The sequence below is a fragment of the Ciconia boyciana genome, chromosome 1 (genome assembly GCF_034638445.1).
Source record: "Ciconia boyciana chromosome 1, ASM3463844v1, whole genome shotgun sequence".
In the NCBI taxonomy this organism is placed as follows: domain Eukaryota; kingdom Metazoa; phylum Chordata; class Aves; order Ciconiiformes; family Ciconiidae; genus Ciconia; species Ciconia boyciana.
This window is the reverse complement of record NC_132934.1, coordinates 159,534,790-159,561,643: the sequence shown is the minus strand read 5'-3', so window position 1 is coordinate 159,561,643 and position 26,854 is coordinate 159,534,790. Positions and strand designations below refer to the sequence as shown.

At 37.1% G+C, this 26,854-nt stretch overlaps 1 protein-coding gene across 1 annotated transcript in view; it reads left to right on the top strand.

Moving 5' to 3' along the window:
* The window catches only part of ITGBL1 (integrin subunit beta like 1), a 145,838-nt gene that overhangs the window by 39,573 nt on the left and 79,411 nt on the right, over nucleotides 1-26,854 (top strand). Inside the window, exons 3-4 of the mRNA XM_072853727.1 lie at nucleotides 21,233-21,379; nucleotides 25,192-25,314. Coding sequence (XP_072709828.1) covers nucleotides 21,233-21,379; nucleotides 25,192-25,314 — 270 coding nt within the window. The remainder of the gene's footprint in view (nucleotides 1-21,232; nucleotides 21,380-25,191; nucleotides 25,315-26,854) is intronic.

Genomic DNA, 26,854 nt, shown 5'->3' with positions numbered 1-26,854 from the left:
CCATTGGAGGTACCATCTCTTAAATGCAAAAGAAATGTCACAGCATTATCTGGGATAGTAAAATGAATTTAAATTCTTTTAGGACATATGTTTTACTACCTTTGATTTCACATGATATTCCTGATCAAAAGTTGAGTATGGAAGGCAAAATTATAATCATTTCTGCTAACCTAGTTACAGGCAGGAGCACAGTCCTGCAGCACTCTTCTGTTTTGAACTTCAGTATTTCTTTCCCCAATCCTATCCCTACGTTATTCTCCACCATCCGTTCCAGCTTCCTTTTTACTTCGCACAAATATCGGGGTAGCCTTTCCACTGTGATCTTGCCCTCCTGTCACTGAACAACTAAAGACTTACCAATGTAATACATAGGTTAATATTATCCAGACCACCACCTAGGTGATATTTTCTAAATACTGTTTAAGTTTCTCTTTGATTACAGGTATTTTCCAGATCCCCATTCTTTCAAAATATCTACTTTCATGCAGAATACACATCCTAAAATATTTTCACATTCTTTTTTGACGATCAATAGACCCTGTCTTTATTAATGAATACTCTTCCTGCTGGTGCTTTCCACAGCCAAGTTTTTTGGTTTGTGCTAGCAGACACTACTTTTCACTTAGATTTATCTTCTAACTCTCAGTCCTCCAGTAAACATTTGTACTTGGTTAGCTCCCTACAATATTTCTGTATTACTAATTTTCTACTTTACAGTCTGACTTTTTAAATAATTTTCTGTTTGTTACAGTCTCGTTGGCATCTAGGTATGTTAACATATTGTCTTCTCATTCTAAATATGTGTTTATAAAAATATTTTTGCTAATATGTAATGTAACTTTTCCTTTGGAAAACCACAGGCATTTGGAGAAAAAAAACCCAATAACCTTAAACAAACCAACAGCCCCTCATGTGTTTATCTTTAGACATGTTCATCTATGTAAAGAGATTATATACCGTATTTGTGTGCAAGAAATTTTATGACTAGATGCATTCTGAGCAGCAGCTATAATTCCTGAATGCTAAAAGCCTGAAGCAATTTATGGACCTCTATTGTGTGCACAGGAAATGGAATGAAATCTGGCACTTGTTGCTTGGCAAAGTGTGCCTACCAACATAGCACTTAAAAGTAATCTGCAAAGATCTGGCAGTTTAACTAGTAGGAATGCTAAATTGCTTGCAATGTAGTTTGCCTGTGATGTATTTCTAAAATGAATGTAAGCTTCGTTTCCTAACCAATAATTCATGCCCACAAAATGTAAACCCCGCTGCTTCCGTAGGCTGTCAGCTGCATGTGGGAAAAAAATAAACATTTTGGGGGGGCTTTTACTGGGATGTACTGAGCACCTCTGAAGACCATTGATTTTAGTAGGAATTAACAAAACTCCCAATTGCTCTGTAGTGTGCACAATTTGGCTTTTGAAAATCAGCACCCGCATTCAAGGGGTATGACTTCACGGGGAGGGGTGTGGATGTGGCAAAGGAATTCAGATAGCATTTTGAGTAGGTTCAGTGTTTGCTTCTGCTCTGTTGCATGCTGTGGACACTGAAGTGAAAGGGAAAGGATTATGGGTTTTGAGGATTGGAGAGGTCACAGGAAGACATCCTCCAGGGTATTCCCAAAACAACACAAACAAACCAGCAAGTAATCAGTCATTCTAGATGAGACAAAATTGTGTTTGAATATTATATGTGCATTTGGGTGGGCATATATGTTCTGTTTGTCTGATCTTAAAGCCTTTCCAAGGTTTTAAAAAAAATCCACTGTCTAATTGGGATTAAACCAACCAGTGTTCTTGCTGAATTCATTAAGATATACCTTTTCCAAGAACGTCACATGCTATTACATATACCTTTACTTTAAAATGTTTGTAACAGAGAATGTTTGACTAATTTGTATTCAATTAAAGAATAAAACTTCCTTTATTCCACTATGACCTAACTCAGGTTTCTCTTGTGGACTGCTATATTGTAGGTTATCTACCAAAGATCCCAGTTGTATACATTTTGTAGCTTTGTAGCTTTGATTTGCAACTGTAATATAAATGAAATTCTGCTTTGCTCAATGATTGTCATTCAGACATTCTTTGCAGGGAACATGAATTTGAACTAATGGCAAGAAAATTAAACAGTTCTTCTATTGATTTGTTAATTCTTATTATTATAAAGGCATTTCCTTTAGGGAAATTGCATTCTGCTCGGGAATATCTTCTGCAAGGCCAGAATTGATTCTTGATGTCATCGCATCTCATCTTTTTGACTGACAAGGTTGAGTCTTTCTGGCAAGCTATTTTTTTTATGCCTGTTTTTTTTCTTCTTTGCATTTTTCTCCCCATGTCACTGCTTTCTTCCTCTTTCTTTCACTTCCTTCTCCATTTTGAATATATGTTTTAACAATTGTCTATACTTTCTCTCCTTCCCTTTTCATTTTCTTTCCTTTGTTTGTTCTGAATCCTCTCTGCAGTCCTGTGGTTTTGTTCCCTGTGCTCCATATTGTATCCCAGTCCTTTCTACTCATCTGTGCCTGCCTCTTTTTCTTTCCTTAGTTTCTTTGTTCACTCCCTCAGACTCTGTAATTTCTTCTTCATTTCCTTCTAGGTTCCATACACATGCTGTATTTAATACTGTCCTCTGCCTTTCCCCACAGCCATAGTCCTTATGCACTTAAAGCAACTCTGACATTTTTACCCAGTTCCTCTCCCCTCCTCCCCTCTCCAATACTATATGTTCCCCTTTCAGCCTATACTTTTATCTTTTTTTTTTTTCCTATGGGGAGCATTGACTGAGGATATTTACTTAAGGAGAAATATGTTCCTCTTAGATTTTAATATTTTAAGTACCATTTGCAAAGTAGTTGTGTTGATCTGTCATTCACTTACATTTGTTGGTCTAAGCCATCATAGTCAGTCTTATACTTATCCATATTCATAAGTTTCAGAGTGTTGGCATGAATTTGTTTACCTTGTCTAATCTATCTTTCAAATTGATCTACTTCTTAGAACAACTAACATATCCATAATAAACAGACATTATTAATTTCTGTGATAATTGATTTTTCACAGAGTATGAAAGCTAGTCAGGGTTACACATTGGAAAAACTTTGTGAAACAAAGCTATGCTACCAAAAGGGGGAACAGGGGAACTTGGAGTTGGTTTTGGCTTTCAAGGCACTATTTTAACAATGATTAATTGTATTATTCTTATTTTCTCTGCCTCTAGTAGGTTCTTTTTCCAAGTTAGTTTCTTTCTTTTTGCATTTTCTTTAAAATTCTATTAATAACCATTTAATTCTCTGACTACCCAAGGTCTTGCTGTAACTAGATAGGTTTGTGATTATGTCACGCTTGAAAAGGCATGAATAACCCGCCTGGAGAGAAGAATTATGAGTGCAATACACGTTGTGTTAAAGTTCCTATTAGCATGTCTCAGTCAGAAGCAGAAATGCCTTGTTTTTATCCTTGATTTCTGAACTTTCCTTATTGGCTCCTTTTAGTTTTTCTAGACCTTCCACCACCACCTTCCCCCTCAAAATGTTTCTAAAGTGTACAATTAAGAGAAGGCCAGGGTAGGGGGGGTGGGTGGAGGAAAAACAAAAAACCACTCTTCTATTATCAAGCCAGCTTGGTGAAACTTCTTTAACTGTTTGACTCCTTTTTTTCTATTGTCTCCTTTAAAAGGTTCATCATCTTCATCTCAAACTCAGACTTAGAAGAACAATAAGTGTCTTGTTTACTGAATCCCTAATTTAAGAAAGGGGTTTTTTTCCTCTTCTTTTTTCATTTATTGCCACCAAAGTTCTTAGGTATTTTCTCTTTTGAAAGTCGACAGAGAATCTGTCTTTCTGTCTGTGTATGTGAAAGATTTGTTAACAAAAGCTACCCAACATCCTTTGTTAGAACAGCCTTCCTTTCTGCTGCCGTGATTGAGCTTTTGAAGATCCCCTGATCGTTTCATTAGATGAGAGGACTTCCGTGCCATGACCAGAATGATTAGACTTGAGATTGAAACCAGACATGTGAAAATCAATGTGAGTTTTGCCATTGACTTCAGTAGGCCAGTCTCTTCTGTTTCCTTCTCTGCTTTCAGGATTCATTCTGTATGTTCTCTTCCCTTCCTTCCTGGCTACCTATTCTAGGAAGGAAGTGCACGGTGCAAAGTGTAGGGACAAGACCACTGACTTACATGACCTGAGTGTGGAGACAGAGCCTGTGTCACTCTGCCATATGAATACTTTGGGAACATTAGCTAAACTCACTTGTCTTACATGTTTTCCAGTACATTTTATTCTCTATCTGTAAAGCATGGGTAATTTCCCCCCCCCCCCCCCCCCCCCCCCAGTTTTTGGGCATTGTGAATGTAAATGGCCACACAAACACGTAATAGTAGATTGTGATATGCTAAGATGATATGGCAATGGAACTATAGAGATATCTGAAATCAAAAGAATTCAGAACTCCACTCAAAATTACTTCAGAACTTTGAGATATATTTTTCCCTGTGCTTCCCACTTTGTCAGAAATGGAAAATGTCGTTTAATTGTTTGGATTGATTTTTTTTTTTTTTCTAAATTCATTACTTATTAGCACTACATTTAAGTGTGCATCAAGGAGAATAACAACGTAAAGGGACTGATTAGTTCAATTATACCACCCACACCTAGAAATAATCTTTTTACCCTAGGAATCTGAAACATAATGCTTTAAGAGCAAATAAAACAATCTGTTCACCTTTTATCCATTATGTTCTTCTAGTTTAAGAGATTTCTCTGATTTATTTCAAACCAAGGAATAAAAATAGAGTTAATTTCAGTTTGCCATGAATTGCAGTCTCCGGTATTTTAAAAATGTATAATACTGTGCTGATTACTCTTTGTTTAAAAGGGTGGTAATCTGTGCATGCTATCGCAGTTGGAGCCACGTTCCCACCTGCCAGCTATTTTCTCACTGTGTCTCTGTGCAAGTAGTTTTTCATTTTGCTTTTTAAGTTATCATGTGATGTAAACAATAAATAATATAATAGTGCCTACTCTGCAAAAGTTGTGCATTACTTTGCCTCTCCCTACACTGTCTGACCGTGCCTTTTACAGAAAGGTCTGAGCATATTCACCCACCCAATTTTGGTGATGCACCTGAGGCACCTAAGTTAGGAGCCTATCTATCTTGCTAAAATGCTTACATTGGTTTTCAGACTGTGCTGTGCAGATCTGCGCGGAGCCAGGAACTATATGTAAAGTTTTCACAAAAGGCAACTGAAGAAACCATGTTCTAATATATATTTGACAAAATACATGAGTTTTCTGAAAAGGATAACATGTTAGCTGGAAAATGTCTAGGGGTCTGTAAAGCAAGAATGTACTGGTATAGACTGGTATAGACTTTTTTTCTCCAGGAAATAAGCAGGCCTACTTAAGATCTAAATCAAACCAAGCCACTTGCTGGAGCCACCTATCTCTCTCCCTTTGAGTATAGACAAGCTTAGGGTGATGAAGCTTTTAACTTAACCAAGGAACTCAAGTGCATTCTTTTCCATGGGAAGAATTGAAGGGCATTCTAAGAGTTAATAATACTCAGGTGCCAGGCTAATCTAGAGTGCTTTCATAATCGTCTCTAAATAAATGTCTGGAAAAAAGTAACTTTTTTTTTTCATCCCCTCCCCCTCCTTCTCTCTGCCAGTCTTCCTATTTGCAAAGAAGGTGCAATGATTTGTTAAGGAATCCTGTTTTGAGTACCTTATTTCTTCACAGATCCTCCTGTTACTCCACTTGCTGAGCCCTTCTTCTGACTTAATCAAGTCACTGGATTTAGAACATTTTCAGAAGTCAGGATGCTACCAATGCAGACCTGACCTTTTTTGAAGACTGACTGCAATTGCAATATATTTTAGCCTTCCATCTCTGTTGGTTAGGGATAAAATTTCCCAAATACCATACAGCATGTTTTGGAAAGTGAAGGCTATTTTAGTTTCACCGAGGAGCCAGTGCACAACTTCGTAAATTGGCAAGTCTGTACTTTGGAGACTGTGATAACAACAGAAGGTGCTGCAGAAGGTTCGGCTGGACTTTAGAAGAAACTGTCAACCTGAGGCATGTTCTAGGAAACAGGATCTGTCTCTATTTTGCTGAACTTTAGATTCTTCTTAAAGCTTATAAAGAACCTCACAATCTCTGAACAGGTTAAAAGTTCCCAAATGTTTATCTTTTCTAAAAGCATAGGGAAAAAATTAGACAGTATTAAGAGATTATTAATGTTCAAAAAGCAAGGGAAGAAAAACCTAATACCTAGCAGTACAGTGGGGGAAGAGTAGAGCCAAAATAAATCTCAAGAAGCATTTGTTTAACATTTGGCACTGCTGAAAAGAGTGGATAAATGTGGGCACAACTTAATGTGCTCATAATTACATTTCACTTTTGACCCATGCTTTTCATTGGAATGCCAGGGTATGCCCCTCTTATGTGTCCTTGGTGGTCGGATATTTTCAAAACTTTCTAAAATGAGATTTTAATGCACCTGTTTTTTTCCCCCCAGTAATGGTCTATTGAAATTGTAGGCAATGCTCAGTTTGTTTTTAAACTTTACTGCAAGCTAGCACATGCTTGAATACTCCAGTTTTATACACCTCTTCTTTTTGTAATGAGTTTTCCCCATATGCTAACAAAAGTTTTGGAGAGGTTAGTGACTCAATTTCAGGGATTACTAGCTGGTATTTAACAATTTAAATCTATGCTGTGACAAGCTATGGAACTGTTGTTTCCCATTTATATTTTTGGTGTCACGTGTGCATCTGCATTGTTTTGGAGGGAGAGGAACCAGATTTCCTACCAGACACAAGTCTAAAGGAGACAGTTAATGATACTTATGATCTTGGCTTAGGGATTCATAAATTACTAGAGAACTTTCCTGTTTAACCAATAGACTGAAAAATATGTTTTTGATTTAAATCTGAGGAAACTCATTAACTTGGTTTATGCTTTCTTCTTGAGATGCTGCTGTGCAAAGCACACCCACAAAGAATTTATTTTAAACTAAGCTTTTTAAGAAAAGCTGTAGGGAGAATGTGCAAGTACATCCCTTAATTCGCTACATGTGTAAAAACACTGTTAAATAATATTGTTATCCATTCCAATTAACTAACTATACTTATCATGAAGTTATGGAGAAATTATGTTTTGTAAAACGTATACACAACTTTGATAACAAATATTAAAAATTAACCTATCATTAATAGATAACACTAAATGTAATTATTTCAGATAAGAAAGTACATCTTCTAGGAGATCCTTGGTTTGAAAAAACTGCTTGCATCACCAGTCAGTCATTCCTCAAGCACAATTACTGAGTAATGATAACTTTTCATGCTTCTACTAAATTTCACTTAAGTGTAGTCATTGTGGGAGGCTTGTAGTTGTTTTATGAGTATGTGTCCCCTTTTCTCCCCTCCAGCTCACTATGCAAAGGAGATGTAGCATAAATTTGTTAGCTTGTGACTCAATGGTGACTACATCGTCATCGAATAGGCCTTGTGCAGTGAAGTGGCTTGAATTAGGTGTAGGTTCTCCTGTGTGCAGCTCATGTACAGGTTGTGCCAAGCTTGTCATTTTGACCTTTTGGGCATTAGGTTTACCATGCTGTGAATAATATCTAAGACTCATTTTTGTACTCTGTGGAGCTGTCTTACCCAGCTGACTTGTTCCATGTAAAATTTATGTAACTGGCATGTTTACTGTGAGCTTGTTTGACCAGCTGCTAACCAGCAAACTGTAGAAGGTCTGATTTTTTTTGGAGAATGCTACAGAGAATTGTAACGCACCTGTGCTAGTGTTCGTTATGGATCCCGGTAAGAAAGGCACTCAGACTCCATAAGGTATTGTTTAAAATGCCTTTCATTGGAGATAGCACAAGAAGGAAAAAGGGGATAGCACAGAAAATCTTATGTCTCTGAAGATGCTGGCAACCCTTAGTTGTGCAGCATCAGATGGACCTCTAATCAGGGGACAGCAGGCTGCCTGGATCCTGTCTGTGCTGAGGTTCACCAGCGTTATGGCCTTCAGACCTCTTACAAGATTTTCTTAGAAGTAAACATTATGGGTCATTTCGACTGTCAAGCAAAATGAGAACATGAGAACTTTAAGGCAAAGGCAAAGACATGCAGGTAGCATCCTCGCCAGGCATTGTGTGTGAGCCTGGCCGCTTATTTCATATGTAGCAAATCAAATGTTACTGGTATTAATCTGAGCTCACCCAGTCCTTAAAGCAAAGTTCGTGGAGCAACCTGTGCTCTACCTTGCCTGCAGTACCGGCTGCATTCATTTTGAATGTGCAATGTGGATAACATAACTTTACCCCTAAATAACTTTCTGATTTTTTTTTCCCAGTGATCTGATACACTGGTAACTTTTGAAGTTAGTTTGTACGTACCTGGATATATTTTAGCCATATCACCTTTAGCTAACTCTTCGGTTTAGCAACTAAGCTTTTAAGGTTTAGCTACAAACTTCCCATCAATGCTGCTCTTCCTTCAGGTACCCAGTGATGAACTAAAAGCAGCTCTTCCCACAAAATGTCTTCCAGTATCCAGGGTTTAGATACCCTGACTCCACTGCGGTGCGTGCTTGCTGATGTCACATGGCTGATTTCTTCAGCAGGCGGTTCGCGCTCTCTGCAGCTCTGTCCAAGAACAGCCAGGAGCAGGGAAGACGGGGGCACAGGGGCAGCCCCAGCCATCGGGCACCTCCCTGGGGACGCGTATGGGCCGAGGGCCTGGCTCAGCAGGACACAAGGCCGGGCAGGGCAGGGCTGTGGGGAGCTGGAGACCAGCCCCGCTGCGGCATCGACGGAGCAGGGGCCGACGGCCCGGGTGGCTGACATGGGGACCTGGGCCGTGGGCAGGGTGGGGGCAGCCCAGGGAGGCTGGGCATGGACAGGGAGGGCTGGTGGTGCCCTCAGGGCCCTGACAGGCTCACAAAACTGCTGAAGGAAATAAAAACATTGCAGGGGAGGGGAGCCCGGAGGGTTTTTTGGTCACTAATGCTTGATCAGAGCAGACTCTCAAAGCTCAGGGGATATTGGGGTGGGAAGCATGGCATTTGACTAGGTGGAGAGAGGCGGTAGCCGTGGCACCACCGCCTAGCTCTAGCTCTGTAGACCAGAGCGTTGGTGCTACCGGCAGTAGGAATAGCAGGGAATTTTTGAATGAAACAGGATTTCACTGAAAATGTCACACATTTGTTGAATCCAGAAGGAAAAGAGCTTTCCTCAAATTGCTTTTCAAAGAGCTTTTCTCAAACGATAGCCACTGAGTGTTAGATTTTCAGGTCACTACCACAGATATCTGAGACTGGAAGCATTAGGAGTCTTTCATCTGTCTTTGGGACTAAGATCCACAGCTGGAAACCTCGAGAGCTCTGATGATACAAACATGGCTTCCAAGGTTTCCAGACTTACTGGCAGACAGCCAAAGAGGTGAAACTGTGGAGGCCCTCAGGTTTTCACAGGTTCCTTTCTTGTGCCAAAGGGAGTCTAGAAGCCCTTTGATGGTTTGGCTTAAATGAAGTACCTGCTGGGCAGGCCTTTGGTGGCACAGGTGTTAATAAATTTATGTGCCACTTTTTTTGAAAATAAAAATCATGCAGTATTTGTGGGTTTTCTTGCAGTGGTGGTGAAGTCAAACATCAACTGTTTAATCTCACAGAGAATCAGGAATTCTCCTTCAGTCAGTTTCGGATCATCACTTTTGGGCTTATGAAGCCCAAGGGTCATGTGCAGCCACGGACCAGGGAAGGAGACAGCAAAGGGTATCTGGGCCAGCATTTGTTAGTGAGCCTGGAGCACACACCAAACCGGCTCAGACTCAGGAAATGGGGTGTATTTAACTCAGTTATTTCAGCTCTTGAGCACAGTAACACAAACATGAACCTGCTGGGTTTGTAAATCTTTCTTTCCCACAAGAATGTAGTTTTTAGAGTGTCTACAAGTTTTAGTGTCTACATAGCTAAATATGTGAAGCTCCTTTGTGTTTTTTTTCTTTGCTGCAAGTTATTTCATGGAGAGGAATTGTTCATGTCTCAGGTATAATTTTGTTTGATATGTGCAGTATCTGTGCAAAGGACTACATGGGGAAAGTAACATATGGAAAAGCTGTCTTCTGGAGAAGCCAAAGAATACTCGCTCTGCCTTTTAAAAGATCTTCCTACTTAGAAGTTGATTATTTTTGTTCTTCAAAAAATGAGAAACCATTTGGTTAAAAATAAGTAAGGAATCTTTCAGAGAACCACTGAATTATTAACGGAAACCTTGACTCTAGACTGTTTTGATGGATAAAACTAATTTATCTCTGTCTCCCTGAGATATTTATATCATCTGTCTAAACAGCATGAATCACATTTAAAATTATATCAACTTGTGCCACCTCCGGGGTAACAAACTGGAGCTGATTCAACTGAGTGTTGCTTTCCTTCATTTTAATAATTCACAATAGCTAACTGATTTTTATTACAATTGAGTCTGTTCACTTTACAGTGAATTTGAATTCATAGCCAACAGGGGGAAAAAGGAAATGCCACTAATCGGCAGTATTGGGGTTTTTTTTCTTATATCTTATACCCTTTTAGTCCAGGTAGAGGGAAAATGCATATTGTCTTTGATTCTAGAAGTATGTGTTTGTATACATAGACACAAACTGATTTATACTAATTACACATATGCAGTAATAAAACACATAGTTTTTTACATATATGAATGTGTGGTTTATATACTCTTCAAGTAAAAGACTCAAGCTATGAAAGACAATTTCATCTCAGTGCACTCTCCAGTACATAAAAGTGCTAAAACCATGTATTACCTTTACCATATGTTGCAAATGGAAACAATGAAATTGGAGTAACAACATTTTGGAAATTTTCATGACTTGCACATTATTCTTTTTTAAACAATAACCAAAAAAGATTTCAGGATTTGCCATGGAAAGAACTTCCAAAAAAGTCAATTGAAACTTTTTGATATTAAAAAAGAAATTTATTTTATTTTGTAATTTTGCAAGCAATCTAACAAGACTACATAGAACACAGTACATTTAAACCAAGTGGCCAAAATGAAACTGTTTTATTCTCTTCAGTTTTGTTTCTTATTCATGTCATCCCCTCTTTTCCCCACTAACTAGAATAACATTTTCAAAACCTTATGGTTTATTTTTAATAACATTTTATATTATTAAAATTTTATTTAAATATTTTAGTTTTAGTAAATAGCCTGTTGAAAGTGTTTTAACTTACTGTGCTCAGTTCTGGGCTTCCCAGTACATGAGAAATATGGAGCTACCAGAGAGAGTCCAGTGAAAGGCCACAACGATGATGAAGGGACTGGAACATCTCTCCTGTGAGGAAAGTCTGAGGGAGCTGAGACTCTTCAGCCTGGAGAAGAGAAGGCTCAGGGGGATCTCATCAACGTATATAAATACATGAAGGAAGGGTGCAAAGAAGACAGAGCCAGGCTCTGCTCAGTGGTGCCCAGTGACAGGACCAGAGGCAATGGGCACAAACTGAAACACAAGAGGTTCCCTCTGAATATGAGGAAGGGCTTTTTTACTGTGAGGGTGACTGAGCACTGGCACAGGTTGCCCAGGGAGGTTGTGGAGTCTCCATCCTTTGAGATATTCAAAAGCCGTCTGGACACAGTCCTGGGAAACCAGCTATAGGTGGCCCTGCTTGAGCAGAAGGGTTAGACAAGGTGACTTCCAGAGGTCCCTTCCAACCTCAGCCAGTCTGTGATTCTGTGTTATTTGTGACTTTCTCTAGTCATGATATACACCAATGGATGTATCATCGATACCATATGTCAATGAATATTTCAAAGACTGTGATGTAAAATGTAAAGTGTGAAGATTGTAATTAGCTAGGTTATTCAGTAAAATGGTTGTAAAATGAAAATCACTTGCCTTCCCAATAACTGAACTTGCCAGATGTTATATGATCTTGTGCAAGCTGAGACTATTAACTAAAGCAAGGTTAGGCTTTAGCAGATGGATACTTTAGTATTGACTAAGTGGAAATTTAGGTAATTTAAAATGAAAATAGCTCCTTTGACCATAACAGGGAAAAGGGATAAAAGACATAGGTCTGGACACCCACAGTGGGCTATTCTGGTTTAAAAGTCTGTGATTAACTAAACATCCCCATTAAGCACTATAGGATTAGATACTCCATATTATACTGTTTTAATACATATTTGCTGAAAACTTGGTTTCTGATGCCTTATTTGGGGTTTAAGCAGAAGCAGGTAGATGGAAATGTAGAAAGGGCTATATAACCATGTTACCTGACATACAGAGTTGTGTGCATAGAAATTTTAAGAGCACAGGAGAGACAATCCCACCTAGATCTGTCTCTTGCTGTGACTGATCTTCAGTATTTAATAGAACAATGAGAGAGAAAAAAAATAAAAAAATTAAACTAAGTAATGGACCATGTAAAAGAGTAAAAATCTTTCCTGGCCTCTTTCAGAAATTGTTGTTCTGAAGTTCTGAAATATAGAATTAGGGTAGTACATACTAAAAACAACCTATGACCAGCGTGTGCAATTAAAGTCTTTTATAAGCATTACTGTAATTTAAATTCTAATCTTGTCAGTGGAATTGCAATTGACAGTAAGTGTAGTATTAAATTTCAAGACTAAGTAAAATCATGCATGATGACCTCTTTGGACAGAGAAAGATAACTGTCGTCTCAGTAGGGGAGAGTATTATCTTCTCCCCCCAATCTTAAATTAAGTAAAAGTTTGAATTCTTTAAACAGTCTGATGTTTTTATCTTTTAGAAAGAGTTTTCTACTGATATTGCTTATTTCATTTTAATGTCTAAAATACACTCCAGGGGGCAACATTTTGATTTTTTTTAAATTCCAGTTTAATTTTCTAGTCTATTTTCATTTCTAAAGATACGGATTTTAAAGTATTGTTTGATCTGATCCATAGTTTCTCATTTCTATTACTATAATAAATAACAGTTCCTGTCTAATGAGACCACATTACTTACAGATCATGTATGCTGCTGATGTGAACCTGAAGTATTTTCTTAAAATATTCTGGAAATACTAATACTTTTCATCTCCGAATGTAGCAGTAGTACTTTAAAATCAACTTGTTTGCACAACTTGTATTGGGATATGGGCAGAAGATTTTAAAACTGCAGTATTCACATTGACTCAGGTGATGGAGAACACACCAAAGTAAAGTTCCTTATGTCAACATGGAACAAAGAGGGTATTGCTGGAAATAATATTGCAGAGTGTGTATAATAGAAATATCTATTCTAGCTAGTTGATTTATAACCTGAAAATTAAATAACATCAGTAGTCATGCCCTCACACCCACCTCTGGCATATTTTTTTACATTGTGATGAGGGTTCTGATTGATATTCTTCTTTTAGAACACTATTGAATATTTGTTTACTAAAACATTGCGTTAAGCAATGCCTGCAACACATAGCACAACAAGTGAAATAGTACCTTTAGGGTTTTTTTGCTTTATCTACTAGAGGGCTTTTCGTTAAGAAGTATATGCAGTAGTTTGGTTTGTTTTCATCCGTTCCCTAGTACCTCTATTGGAGTTATGGTCTAACACCATTTATAACGTTTTTGTTGTTAAAGTGCATCCAGTAATAACTAAATTGAGATTTGTCACCATTTTTTATTTTAACTCTGAAAATCCATTTCAGATGGACTTAAAGGAGCAGGGGGAGTCCGATCACTAAAGAGAGCTGAGAGACAAACTGTGTTACAGACCCTGTGTGCTCTTGTCTCAGTGACTCAGTTGCTCTCCCAGGCTGCCCAAAGGCCAGTGATGAATGTTTGTATCCATTATTCTGGGCTACCTCAAGGTCTGGACACCCTAAATAAACACGAAGAAATTGGCTTAACGTAACAACTTCCAAGTTCAAAGCTTTTTACATTTTTAATAGCATTTTGAAAATAGGTAAATAAAGGTTTAGGTTTTTTCCTTCGTAAAGCCCTCTGGGCTTACTGGGTCACTTTGAAAATCTCTGATGCAGTTCTTATCAGGGCTGTGGTTTGGTGATAAAGGGGCTTGAGTGTCAAAATTGGCTTGAAATGTTCTACTATCAATAGGCAGCTGTTTTCCCTCAAATTTCTCCCTGGTTTTTTTTGAGTTGTTTCTAAATTCAAATCAGTCCCCTTAGCCAATCTATAGTTTAGCCTTGTAGTGTCAGCATAGGAAGAGAAACAAGTGATTGGGATGTGAAGGAGGAGCCAGTATTTTTGTGAAAACCCCAGCGTTACTGAACCTAATTTCAGTAGGGACAGAATCCCCAGGGTATACTGTAAAGGTCTAGAAGATGGCTCACTTTCATCAGAGGTAGCACAACATAAACGACCAAGACCCCAGCCTTACAGAGAGATTCATTTCAAGTATATTGACATAGAAAAAAATGTAATGATACCAACTTCTTTTTCAGGAATTGCAACAAGTTTTTCAGAAACTGCAATTCCAACAATTGTGAAAAAAAGAGACTCAGAGATACCCTTCAGCTGAATGCAAGGCATAGTTATTGAGAATCTCAAATGCAACTAAACAGAATAGGCCATTTTGCTGATCTTATCCTAGTGTAATCTGAAATATTTTTGCTATCTTTACATTGGTGTAAAGTAGCAGAATCTGCTTCACTAACTACAGGAAAGAAAGGCATCCAATTGGAAAGAACTATTGAAAACATCTTCACTGTGCTGGTCTAGGTTGAAAATGCAGAACAAAGCTTTAATTTTTTACTTTCCCAAAATTTTCAACTCTTACAACTCAATCATCCTTCCTATCTAATATCCCAATTTAAAGTGGGAATCCATAACAACAAGTTCTTCATATTTCTTCACCTATTTCAAGAAGTGTTTTTTAGATTTGAAAAGCACTTCATGAATCACTCGGTGGTTGCTAAAAATGAATAATAATGAGTCCAATTCAATTATCATGCCAGCTGCTGATTTCCTTCTGATGGCTGACTTTATGCTATAGAGAGGAATCCCTATGCTAAATCTTACCTGCCTGTAGGAAATTGATTCCATTACAATCTTAAAATGAGAACTGCCCTCAATTGTGTTCTCACATAGTATAATTGGGCTTTAGTTATTAAAAATATGTGACAGCGAGGACATCTGAGTGTATTTTAATGTCTGGTCAAACAGCCTGGATCTTTGTACTCCAATAAGAGACTTTTGTAGTGAGAGTTGCTGTGCTATAACTAATGCTGCACAACCACATAAACAGGTATTCTACCGAAGGCACTTATCTCCAATAGTGTTGGCTTAATGAACCAAGACTTTATTTAAGAGCTTGGTCCTTGCAGTTTAACAAGCACATGATTATAGTTTTACAATTGCCCCTAGACAGGGAGTGCTCTTTTCATCTTACTGAGAAAAAAGGTGAATATAATTTCAAAGATACTACGTTGCCTCATTGTTTTTGTTTGTTTGTTTGTTTTTTAAACTAGCTGTCTCTAATCATACATAACATCTGAAAGCTCTCAAACACCAAGAAATTTGTCCTTCACAAAATTTCTATGGCAAAGTTAATTATCATTATCGGCTTTATAACGAAGAGAATTTAAGCTCATCTCTTGGAGCCCTGGTGATGCTGTCCTGTGCCAGAGTTTATCTAGAAAATGAAAGATCCAAGAGTTGAACCCAGTCACCTTTCTTTCAATTCGAGCTCTTAACCTCAAGATCAGTCTTTTCTTATTTTTCTTTTCTGACAAGTGGTTCTAAGGAGTCTGCATTTTTGTGCCCCACCATTGCTCAGTAGACAAGATAATCACGACACATAGATATGCATAGGGTCACACATGGTCTTAGGTGGCAAAAGCACGGTAGGTAACAAAACAAGTGATTTGTTTTGACTGTTTGCACTGCCTATGGAAAGTTTAACCACTAGGATGTAGCAGAGCTTTCAACCATAGTAAACATTAGTATGAAATAAAAAAATCTGAACCAAAACTGGTACAAAGGTGGAGAGAATCTTTTCCAGTGGGAGGCACAGAAATAGCAATAGCACTGCTGAACGCTACAATTTCTGTAGGCGCATAGAAATGGAAGCAATGTTCAAATTCAGTTTCTGGTTTACCCAATAATTATGTAATATAATTGTTTTCATAAACTGATAGAGTTCAACCTATAACTAAGCTGATATCCTTCTCCTTTTTTATTCAAAGTGTGTCAGAATATTTAAAACCTGACACAGATTATTGTATAGATAAGTGAAGAAAAAGAAAATAAATGAATGAATCTTTATTTACATGCATACATGTCTAGTGATATGCCAAACTCCAAAGTCCCACCAGTTAAGTTTGTGTATCCTATTCAATCATTGTATGCTTCCCAGTAGTTTATTGAAGAAAGACAGCCAACCTCTGAGGACTATCCAGCCCACGCAGGACCTGAGTCACTCTGCAGAAGTGCCTGTCTCTCGTGATGCATTTCAGATGGATCCCAGCGAAATCAGGCTTCCAAATTGGTGCCTTGAATACATACAGTTGAGGTGTGGATTCAGAACCTTCTGTCAGAGATTTTACCTTTGTGTCTTTGCTGTTGGACCTATAGGTATGCAAACATGTAGTAGAAAAACATTTTTAGAATGCACTTAGAATGAAGTTAAGAGTCTAAGGGCAAAAGCATGTGATCAGAGCCAAATGGTTGTGGTTTAAATTACCATCTTTCAGCGAAGATGTTTTAATTCCTAGCCTATTGCAACTTTGCAAGTGGCTAAAATTCTGCAAGTGTTTTCCCTGGAAAACTTGACTCATTCTTCTGAGGTTTAGAGACCTAATGGTAATTTTCTGGCATAAACTGGATCATGTCCATTTTACATACATTGTGTGTAGCATTTCAAATGCAAGTTTGCTACCATTTTCTGTCCCTACTGATATATCTTCTATGAGGACATCTCAGACTCTTTTCAGCTACAGACTTAGTCACACCATCTTTCCACAGGTGACATGAGTGTACACTCAGGCTCTTGTTGTTTTCAACTAGGGAGGCCTTAACCTATGGCATCCTTTACTTGTCCCTGGTGTGTGACCCTGTGCTTTGTATTTCTAGTTTCAATCCACTTTTATTACTTCAGTCCTTCAGACTGTCAGTCCAGTTTATTCTGTATGATTTTCCATCTTCACCTTTCTACTGAGGACTTACAGTTTTGCGTCATTGGCAAATGTTGTTAGCATACTCAGAATTTTTGTATCAATATCAGTAAAACACATTTGGTTCCAAAAACATCCTTTGAAACATCACCAGTAATCTTCTTCTATCCCAGTAATATCCCTTTTGGTCCTAATGTTGTTTCCTTCCCTTAAATCAAGTTGTGATTCTTTTAAATTTCTAGGGTACCTTATCCAGAATATTTTTTTTCCCTAAGTGGCATTGTATCCAATATATATGATCGTATCAGCTAGATTTCCTGTTCCCTTTCTTAAAATATCAGTTATCTTATGAAGAGACATAAAGAGACATTAATTTGGCATAATGATGGTCTATTTTGGGATAAAGCTGTTATTCATTATATTCCATTTTTCATTACCTCAGTGTCTCTAGCTCTGCAATGCTTCATAATTTGTTTCAAATCCTTGCACAGCTCATGAGGTCAGAGCCACTTGTTTTTATGTTGCCTGGATCATGTACATCCCTTTTTCTTAAAAGAAAAAGAAGTTAGGTTTTTAATTTTTCAGACATTTGATTGCCAGCCTGATAGATTCATTAAAAGTCTTTGTTATTAAACTGGCCTTTCATGTGCAAGTATCGCAAGTACTCTTGAGTGGAGATTATGGGGTCTCACCCTCCTGGTCTAGACACTTCCTTAAAAACAGTTTTATGTCTTTGTTTTGTTCTCATCTTAGATGAGTAATTTTCATTTCCACAGTCTGTATCATTAACCACACTGCATTTGCTACTGTAGTCAACATCCCCATATTATTTTTGTTTTGGACTGTCTGTAAATTATCTTTAATCTTAACTGCTTTTTGCTGCTTGGTGAAGCCACACTTTTTCCTGTTTTCTTTTTATTTGGATGATGAAAGTACATTTTAGTACTTGCAATTTTGCAAGATCTGACCCTGCCTAACATTTTCTGTTCTCACTTTCTCCATATATTTTCTGACATCTGACAGTTTTCCTTGCATATTAGTTTCATTTTCCACCCTACAAGCTTTCTGCATACTGCAGATATACTCTCTGAGGTGACTGCTCATCTAGTTATAAATGGAGCCCTTTGTTATAAAAGGTTTTTCCACATGTTTGAAGCTGCAAGTATTTCACAGCCCACAGTCTTTTTCTTAAAGGAATTCTAACAGTTCCTTGAATCTTCATTATTTCCCTTATTTTCTGATTTTTTAAAGTGAAATTCTGATTTATGTTTAGCATTTATTCATGTTACAGCCATTTTTTAAAAAAACAGAATGAATGTGTCATCACTTACTCTGAGATATAGCTTTCTTGACCAACTATTTAATAAGGTCTTGTAGCTCACTTTTCTTGTCTCTCACTTTTCTTGATGAGATGTGTCACATCCTCAGATACCTGGGTCCACCCCTTATTGGTAGAATTTATTTTCTGGGAAGTTACAATATCACCTTGCAGCTTTCATAGTGCTATTTACTCCTTATTTACTATTTCATAATATTATTTGCTTTCTAAACAATACAGAAATTTATATACAACAAAAGGGATCCTACGCAAACCTTTCTGAAAGGAATCTGAAACCAATTAGAAACCTTTTGTACCCTGTCTAATTTTCTTAAAGCTTATCACATACTTGGTTTATAGTTCATCACATCACTATTTTTGCCATGAGGAAGACCATAAGATTGGTACATGTGGATGTGGGAAATAAGCAAGAAGAGGATTACTATGTCAAACTGACTTGTAGATCTACTGCATCGTCTGTGTGACAGGGAAGGTGCAGTGAGTTATACAAACTATTGCAGGCAGTTGTATGGCCTTCTGCACTTCAATATAGTCCTCTCACCCAAATTTTTGGACAGAATATTGCGATTGCTTTACAATTAAAAAAAATATCCAATTGGCAAAATTAAGATATTTTAAAGGGGTGGTCAAGGTGAAAATCATTAATACAATCTTACAAATTCATATTAGTTAAATTCCTTATAGTTGCTTTCAGTTGCATGCAAGAGATCTTCCATTACTTCTCTCAGTTTAATTTCATTAATTTCAGGTTTTTGTATTTTCTTGTTAAATAAACCCAAGAAACTGCTCTGTATGGCTACTCTCATGGAAGTCTTTTATTCATTTTCTTTAAGCAGGCTGTATGAACTTTCAGTGAAATTATTTTTCTCCTTCATGCACCATATGTTAGATTAGTGCATCTCTAACTGAGAGAGGTTAGTGCTGCTGGACCATCAGTACTAACCAGCAGTGGCTTCTGCCTTACTCTGTCATTTAGACATGGGAACAGGAAAATCAGTTCTGCTTTTATTAGAGCATCTTTTCTTCACCAGCAGACATGAAACTGTTAAATCACAAGAGTGCCTAACATGGAAAATGCAAAGTCATTGTGATAAGTAATCTTTGAAAGGAAGGAAAATATAGGGAGATGGTAATGTTTTGTCTTTAGTTTTTTTAAGCTACCATAGGACTTATCACCATTTTCCGGAATGGCTTATGCTGTTGCCTGTCAGTGAAGCAAAGTAATCACAAGAGTAGGTTTTTATTATATATTTTATATCCTTTTCTTTTTTTCCTTGTTCTTTAGCAACAGAGTTATTCAGCAATTTTTCAGGTGGCAACTCCTGTTTTAAAACAAGAACTAAGGTGATTCTCTCCTATGTTTTTGAACTATGTTTTTTCCAGCTATTGAAGTGTATTTTGTCTTAGGACCATCTTGGAGGGCAAACGAAATTTTACTGAACAACAAAAGATACTCCTCTTTCTCTTTAAAATTTCCTATTTACAATAGTTATTTGAATTCCTTCTTATTGGCACCAGACTGGGCTTGTATTTTCAGGCAGTTGACTCTAACTGCAGGCAACAGATGCATTTAAAATAGTCTGCAATAAGATTCTATTTTTGAGATGTAGTGATTGGAGGGGAATCTTCTGTCAATCAGATATACATTAAAATGGTATTTATTTTAAAATTGAATATTCTAGTTTAAAAGATTTGCAATTGTTTTCACATTTACTACCTAAAATTGTAAAGAAATGCTAAAGAATTAAGTGATAGAAATTTGCACCTGGAATTCAGTATGGAACATGATACTTAATGTGCAACATAAATAGTGCAAATTGTCAATTCATCTGCATATTTGGGTATTTTTAAAGAAAACTGAAGAATTTTTAAAAACTCAAACGTTCCTTACTTTTATAATTCTTCATGCTATTAGATATATTGCAAATTTTAAGCAATGTATTATTCAACTGATTGAAGGCTAGCATGCTGTGTCTTAATAGATTGAGCAGCTGCATTGGTTCTTTAAGATACTTCACACTTAGCAAATAATCATTAGTAAATGTAGTCCTATGAGTATCAAAATATACTACATTGCCAAAATTGTGTCAATATTTAAAGATAAAATTCAGTTTTGCAGCAGCAGCCCAACAGAATCTAAGTGGGTGGGAGAGGGCTGGCAGAACCAGTAGCCAGAGGAGGCTTCAGGAAGAAGGATTTGCACCTTTCAGTAGAGGGGGGAGCTGCAGCTGCTACTGCATGAGGGAGTTACTGCTTGCTGCTGTAGCTGGCCCTCTCCATGCTCCTTTTCAGGGTTTGTACCATAATAATTAATCCTGTGTTTAAAACTGTGCTAGGCTGCAGTTTCTAGCTGTTCTTTGCCTACAGGAGGTGAACGGAATCTCTGCATTTGGAGTTTTGTTGTGTTAATAATAGTTAACAGTAGACAAATATGGGAATGAGGAAGAGATGAAAGTAGTAAGAAAGCCCATTGTTCATACAGGATGTTTTAGTTCTGTATTCCTTCTTAAAATAAGAATTCATATGTAGACCTATCAAAATTACATACATTAGATTTCAAAGTCATGGTGATTTCAGGTGTCTCTTCATATTTAAGCTCATCCTTATTAATTTCTGATTGCCTATGAACTACATTAAGTGAATCTGTTAATCATGTTCATTTAAAACTATAATTGATGGAATCTATTTTAGAAGGTGGATCAGAAAATAGCACTTTCTGAATGAAAACAAGGACTTGACACACTCTTTCCTTCCATTGGTAGGCCATGGGAAGTGTGACTGTGGGAAGTGCAAATGTGATGAAGGCTGGTATGGTGAAGCTTGTCAGTATCCAACTACTTGCAATCTTACACGGAAGAAAAGCAATGAAATGTGCAAGAATTCTCAAGACATCATCTGTTCTGGTGCAGGTAAGGTGTCTTTGGTTGCATTTGATGGCTTCATGTTCTTCCTGTGTTATCTTGAGAATCACTGTAATTTATTTTCTAATTAGGAAGTTTGTAGAGTATGTTTCAGAGACCGAGAAATAACTGTATGTATACTAAAATGCTTAATTTTCCTGTAGGCCTATTCCTGTGCATATGATGTGCACTGATTCAGAATGCCTACTTTAGTACTCTAGTTTATCCATAGCTATTTTAGGTTGATGAAACTGTAGCTGTGTCATGTATTTTGCCCATCAAAAGGTTGTGGTAATGGCGTTAACACAGAAAGTTATGTCATTTTTTTGTGTTTATAGCATGTAGAAATGGCATTTGCAAATATTTTCCCAGGACATTTATAAGCTGTACAATTTTTTGAGACACTTTTGAGATGTAATAGTGATTATTAAAAACAGTTGTGGAAGATCTGCTGAATCATTTTAATGGGGTACTTCCATCTTCACTTTTCTGATTTGGTAACTCTCTTTTCTCTAATTCTTTAATTCTGTAACTCATACTAACTTAAATAGGAAGTCATTTCCTTAAAAAAACATCAGAGGAAAAAGAAACAGCCTTTTAGAAGACTTCACTGCAGAATGGTAAAGTTTTGACGGGCATTTGCTACCAGTCAATGTTTGAGACCAGAAACTGCCTTCCAGTTTTTCCATTACATTGATCTCCAAGTGAGAGAATGTTTCAAGAACCCCACTTCTGCTCACTATTGCTGGCCTTTAATTTCTATCTGGGTCCATACATTTTCATACAACTAAATTTCTCACAAGGTAGTTGCTGACATGAGCAAAGAACCCAAAGGATTTGTGGGACTTGCTACAGAGAAGCTAGTCTCTCACAACAAGATGTGAAACCAATTTAATGTAAAATTTTAAGCATACAGCATGCTGAGTAAATGATACATTTCATTTATGACAATAATATAGATTATATGAAACTCATGATTGTTTGACTAACAAATGAGAGACACCTAAATGAGAAACTGACTCTCAAAAATAAACATAGTTAATTGTGGTCAGTCAAAGTACTTAAACAAGAATGTTAAGACCTTTTTATCTCTTTCTTTCCTTGGCTAGAAGTGGCCTCAGTCTGTCTATCACTGAGTCTTCACAGGAAAACCAATGTAGCTGAACAACCACTAAAAGTGGCTAAGAAGGGAGTGTTTGTGAGATCAGGAGAAAAACAAGTGCTTTCGGTTTTGCTGGTATTAAACAGGACAGGAATTCCAATGAGACTGGCTAGGGAGTTTGGGGTAACTTTGATGGGCTGTAGTCATACGTATCTTGTCTTGATGGGATTGCCTTTTGACCTACTGCCAATTTGCTTTTGGGGTGTGAGCTCTGTTTTTTGATTGCCAATAAAAGATGGGAAAGGATGACATAAGTTGTTGCAAACCCAGTCCTCTGCTGTCACACAGCTAACCATTCATTGTAATTCTTTTCATGAACCAATCAAGATCCACCTAAAACTTAAATTTTCTGACTCAGCTCTTCCTAATCATTTGTCAGAGCAACTAGGGCATTCTACCTAAACCAAGATTCTCTATGTGAGCAATTTCCACTTCCAGTCAATGGGAAGGAATGGACACTTTTAGGACACAGTCTGTCTGACCTCTTTAGATGCCCAATTTAAGAATCAATTTACCTTTTGATCTTTTTTCCTGTTTGGGAATTATCTGTAAACAAGACAGTTTTCTCAAAATTTTTATATGTATTTATTTTCCAAGTAATTGTAGCAAATAATTCTAGTTCTGTAGGTTACTTATGTTGTGTTATCAGTTGTATTATTATTATTTTATTATATTAGCTCTTGCAAACATTTTTACATTTTACTTTTTTAGACTGGCCATGTATGTTGCAGAGCCCCATTTCTCTGTTCTTTGGGTTAATACAGTGTTTAGTAAAACTTGTACTATACTTGTAATGGTGAAACGTAAAATGGTTTCTGCAAAGTAGTTGTGTAATATCAGCATAAAACTTCTATTTTAGAGGACTTCTTTTGTGTCAATAACCATGTTTTCTAAAATATGTATGGATGTAACGTGAGGAGTATGAGTCTTGTGAATTAAGTTCCTTTTTTTTTTACATCTATACTTCGTGGCATAGTGACACCAGTGACTGCTGAAACAGCTTGTGCAAGCCCATTGACCACAGGGCCCCAGTTAACATGGTACTGCACAAAGTTCCTACCCTTACAATTTTAATAAAGGTGGTAGAGATAGGGAAAAGGGGTGTCTTATATAACCAGCATGGTAATACTTCTGTTTCTAACTTGATTTTATAGTACTTTTGCTTTTTTGACTGTATAACTCTTTAATATGTTTATTTATGTTATCGTGCATTATGTTCCAAACTAGAAAATATTTGGCAGGAGAAGGAGAAGGAAGTTGTTTGCTTTGCCCTGGCAACTGCACGCCAGGTCAGATAGACTCTCTGAGGGAAAAGGGGGAATTCTTCCTTCCCTGGGAGCAACAGAACAAACGCTTTCTGTTTAGGAGGGTGGGTCGTGGAGAGAGGCAGCCACTGAGGTGAGGGGCAACCCTACTCAAAAGACCAAGAAGCAAATGTGCGACCAGACCAGAGGTGACAGAAGAGAGATCTGTCTACAAACCCATTTCCATCCTTTGCCTCACCTAAGTGCTCTGGCTTTTCCTTACGTCAGAAAGTTTTCTGTTCTGGTTTATGTTGTGAGAAAAACCAGCTCTACAGTTCCAAAGCATTTGGAAGTCCTGGGGGTACTTACATTGAGGGAGAATCTCAGGCAGACCCGTGTTCTCAAACCACTCGCTGGTCTGACGTGGGTAAAACCCATCTTACTTGTGACAAATCAGCAAGTGTCTTTATTATAGCTCTAAGTTTCTTACAAGTTCTACTCTTTTCTGAGACATCACTCACAGACTGAAGAAAAATGAGCCCTAAAAGCTTAAAGTTAGATTGGGTCAAAGTCCTGAAATAACAAGATATTATTATACAGGTTCCTACAATTCTTCAAATGAATGAAATAACTTGTAATGTGGACATCAATACCACTGGAAAAACATGCACTTTGCAGTAAAATTGTTGATATGCTATTATAATATTTATGGTTTTTTTAATAATGCTATGAATGCATGTCTCTGCAATTAGCTTGTCTGTTGTATAATAATGTATTGCTGTGGTAATTGCTTTCTAGCTTGAGTCCTTTTTTTCCTGACATCTGATCATAAGGTCTTCATGCAGATGTTCCTTGCCAATGTTTCCTTCCTTTGATTCCTGGCTTTTTCTCCAAGGCTATACTTATAAAATCTTAATCCTCCGATAGCTGTAGAAAAGGGACTAGAGACTAGAGTGCAAAGGAACTTTGTGAACTTAGGCAGACTTATTTTCAGGTCCTCAGTAGCCATGCCCTGTTACTTTCATGTAACATGGCTGTGGAACTGGACAAAACCAGGCTTCATTCTTGAGAAGATGACTAAGTTAAATTTTCTCCTTTCAGTAGGCAGAAGATATAATTTCCAAAGCTGACTTCATACCTCAGTTGTATGGAGTCAGAGAGACAACTCTAGGAGTGAATTTTACTTAGGAAAATATGGTGCTCTTTATTAAAAATGAACCACTTGAATGTTGTATCTATTTGCAGCTAAGATTAGGCTTTTTGTTGATATGGATTGTTTCTGTGTCTCTCTTTATTTGGCTGGATAATCTTTAGATTTCAGCCTTCTCAGAAATAAAATATGTACAATCTCTGATGGACTAATGAAACTCTTTCCATAAACTGCAGTCATTGAGTACTGTCTTAAATGTTTACAGGCACATGTCAGTGTGGCAGGTGTAAATGTGCAAACTCAGAAGGAAATGGACTGGTCTATGGTAAATTTTGTGAATGTGATGACAGAGAATGCATAGATGATGAGACAGAAGAGATTTGTACAGGTATGTATTTTAGTGAGTACAAGAAGAATGCTGAAGTTTAATACAGGCTGTTATAAAATAACTTAATTGTGTGGACCTACAAAATGTCTTTACTGAATGTATGACTTAAAATAAAAGTAACTATATTTGCAAGAATTTAGCTTGCAAATTGTAAGTGGGAATTTCAGATGCAAAAATGAGCTAAGCAGGAGGTTAAAGAATGAAGAAATCCTGTGACATCCTCCTCTTTTTGGAAGAACTGCAAAGGGGATTATACAAGGTAATTCACTAAGGTAATTGGTAGCTTAGTGTATCTGTCTTCAGCAGAATATAAGAAATGTGAATGCTTTGTGGCACAGATGAGAGCAAGATGGAGGACATAGAGAAAAACAAAAGAAAAAAGAAAAATAGATTATTAAGAATTTTGTCAAGGAAGCAAAAATTAAAAAGAACAAGAATAAATGTAGGATGAGAACTCAGAAGCAATCAGGAGATAAAAAGGGAAAGGAATGAATGAAGAAAAATTTCATCTGTGATAGGAAAGGCAAGAGAATAAGATGGAGTGAACTCTGCTGCTAGAGAGAAAAGTAACCAAAATTCAAACTGTGCTTTCATTTCATTATAAGATAGGAACCTGGAAATTAAATATTGTGCAATACACACCATTTATGGCATTATAAATGCTGTTGCCTGTATTACTAGGGAGGCTTGTCCTTGAGCTGGAAGGTGCTACAAATATTTTTAAAGCTATACACATGCATACTGTGTCTGTATGCCTACAGGAGGGTTCAGAACTGCTCTTAGACTATTCACACTCTGATAATAGTGCTTGCTCTGTGTGTGTGTATAAAGAGAGAGAATACTTGTGTAAAATAGCTTTATCTGTCTTTATCCTTACAGAGAGAACAAAATAAATTATATTTATTTAAGTGCCTTTGAAGGCAAAAAGAACTTTTTTTGCATAGGATTAGGTAGGGATTTTAAATGAGGGTAAACAGAATGGTCCTCTGAAGTCCAAATCCAGGAGTAGAGTACAATATTTCCAGTAATTGCCTAAAATAAAATGAGTGGAGGGCAACAATTTTTATGTGCCAATTATTCAATTTATATTTATTTGCTTGTAACCTTTACATATGGTACCAAATATCATGAATATTTATCATTTATTTAGTTCCAGTAAATTCTCCTTCTGCTGTTTTTGTCAGGTGTTTTCCCACACCTGTGTTGCTGCTGGTTTATTTTGTTAGGTTTTTCTTAGCTTTTATTTCCCCTTGTTTCATCCAATGGTGCCATATTCCAAAACAGACCAGATGCATCTCTGTAAAAAACTAGTTGTAAGTGTGTGCAGAAATCAAAGTATGCTGATATAAAAGGACAAAAAAATGTTGGTAGATTCAAGTCTCTAAGGTCTGTGATTCATCGGTATAAAAGCCCTAATACCTTATGTAAGGTTTGGAGCCTTCTGAAGTAAATATAAGTTATAAGCTAATGGTGTGCTTGACTTGGTTAGGTTGCTGTAATTAAAAGTTTATGCACGTAGGTTATGAGTGTTAGATTTTGC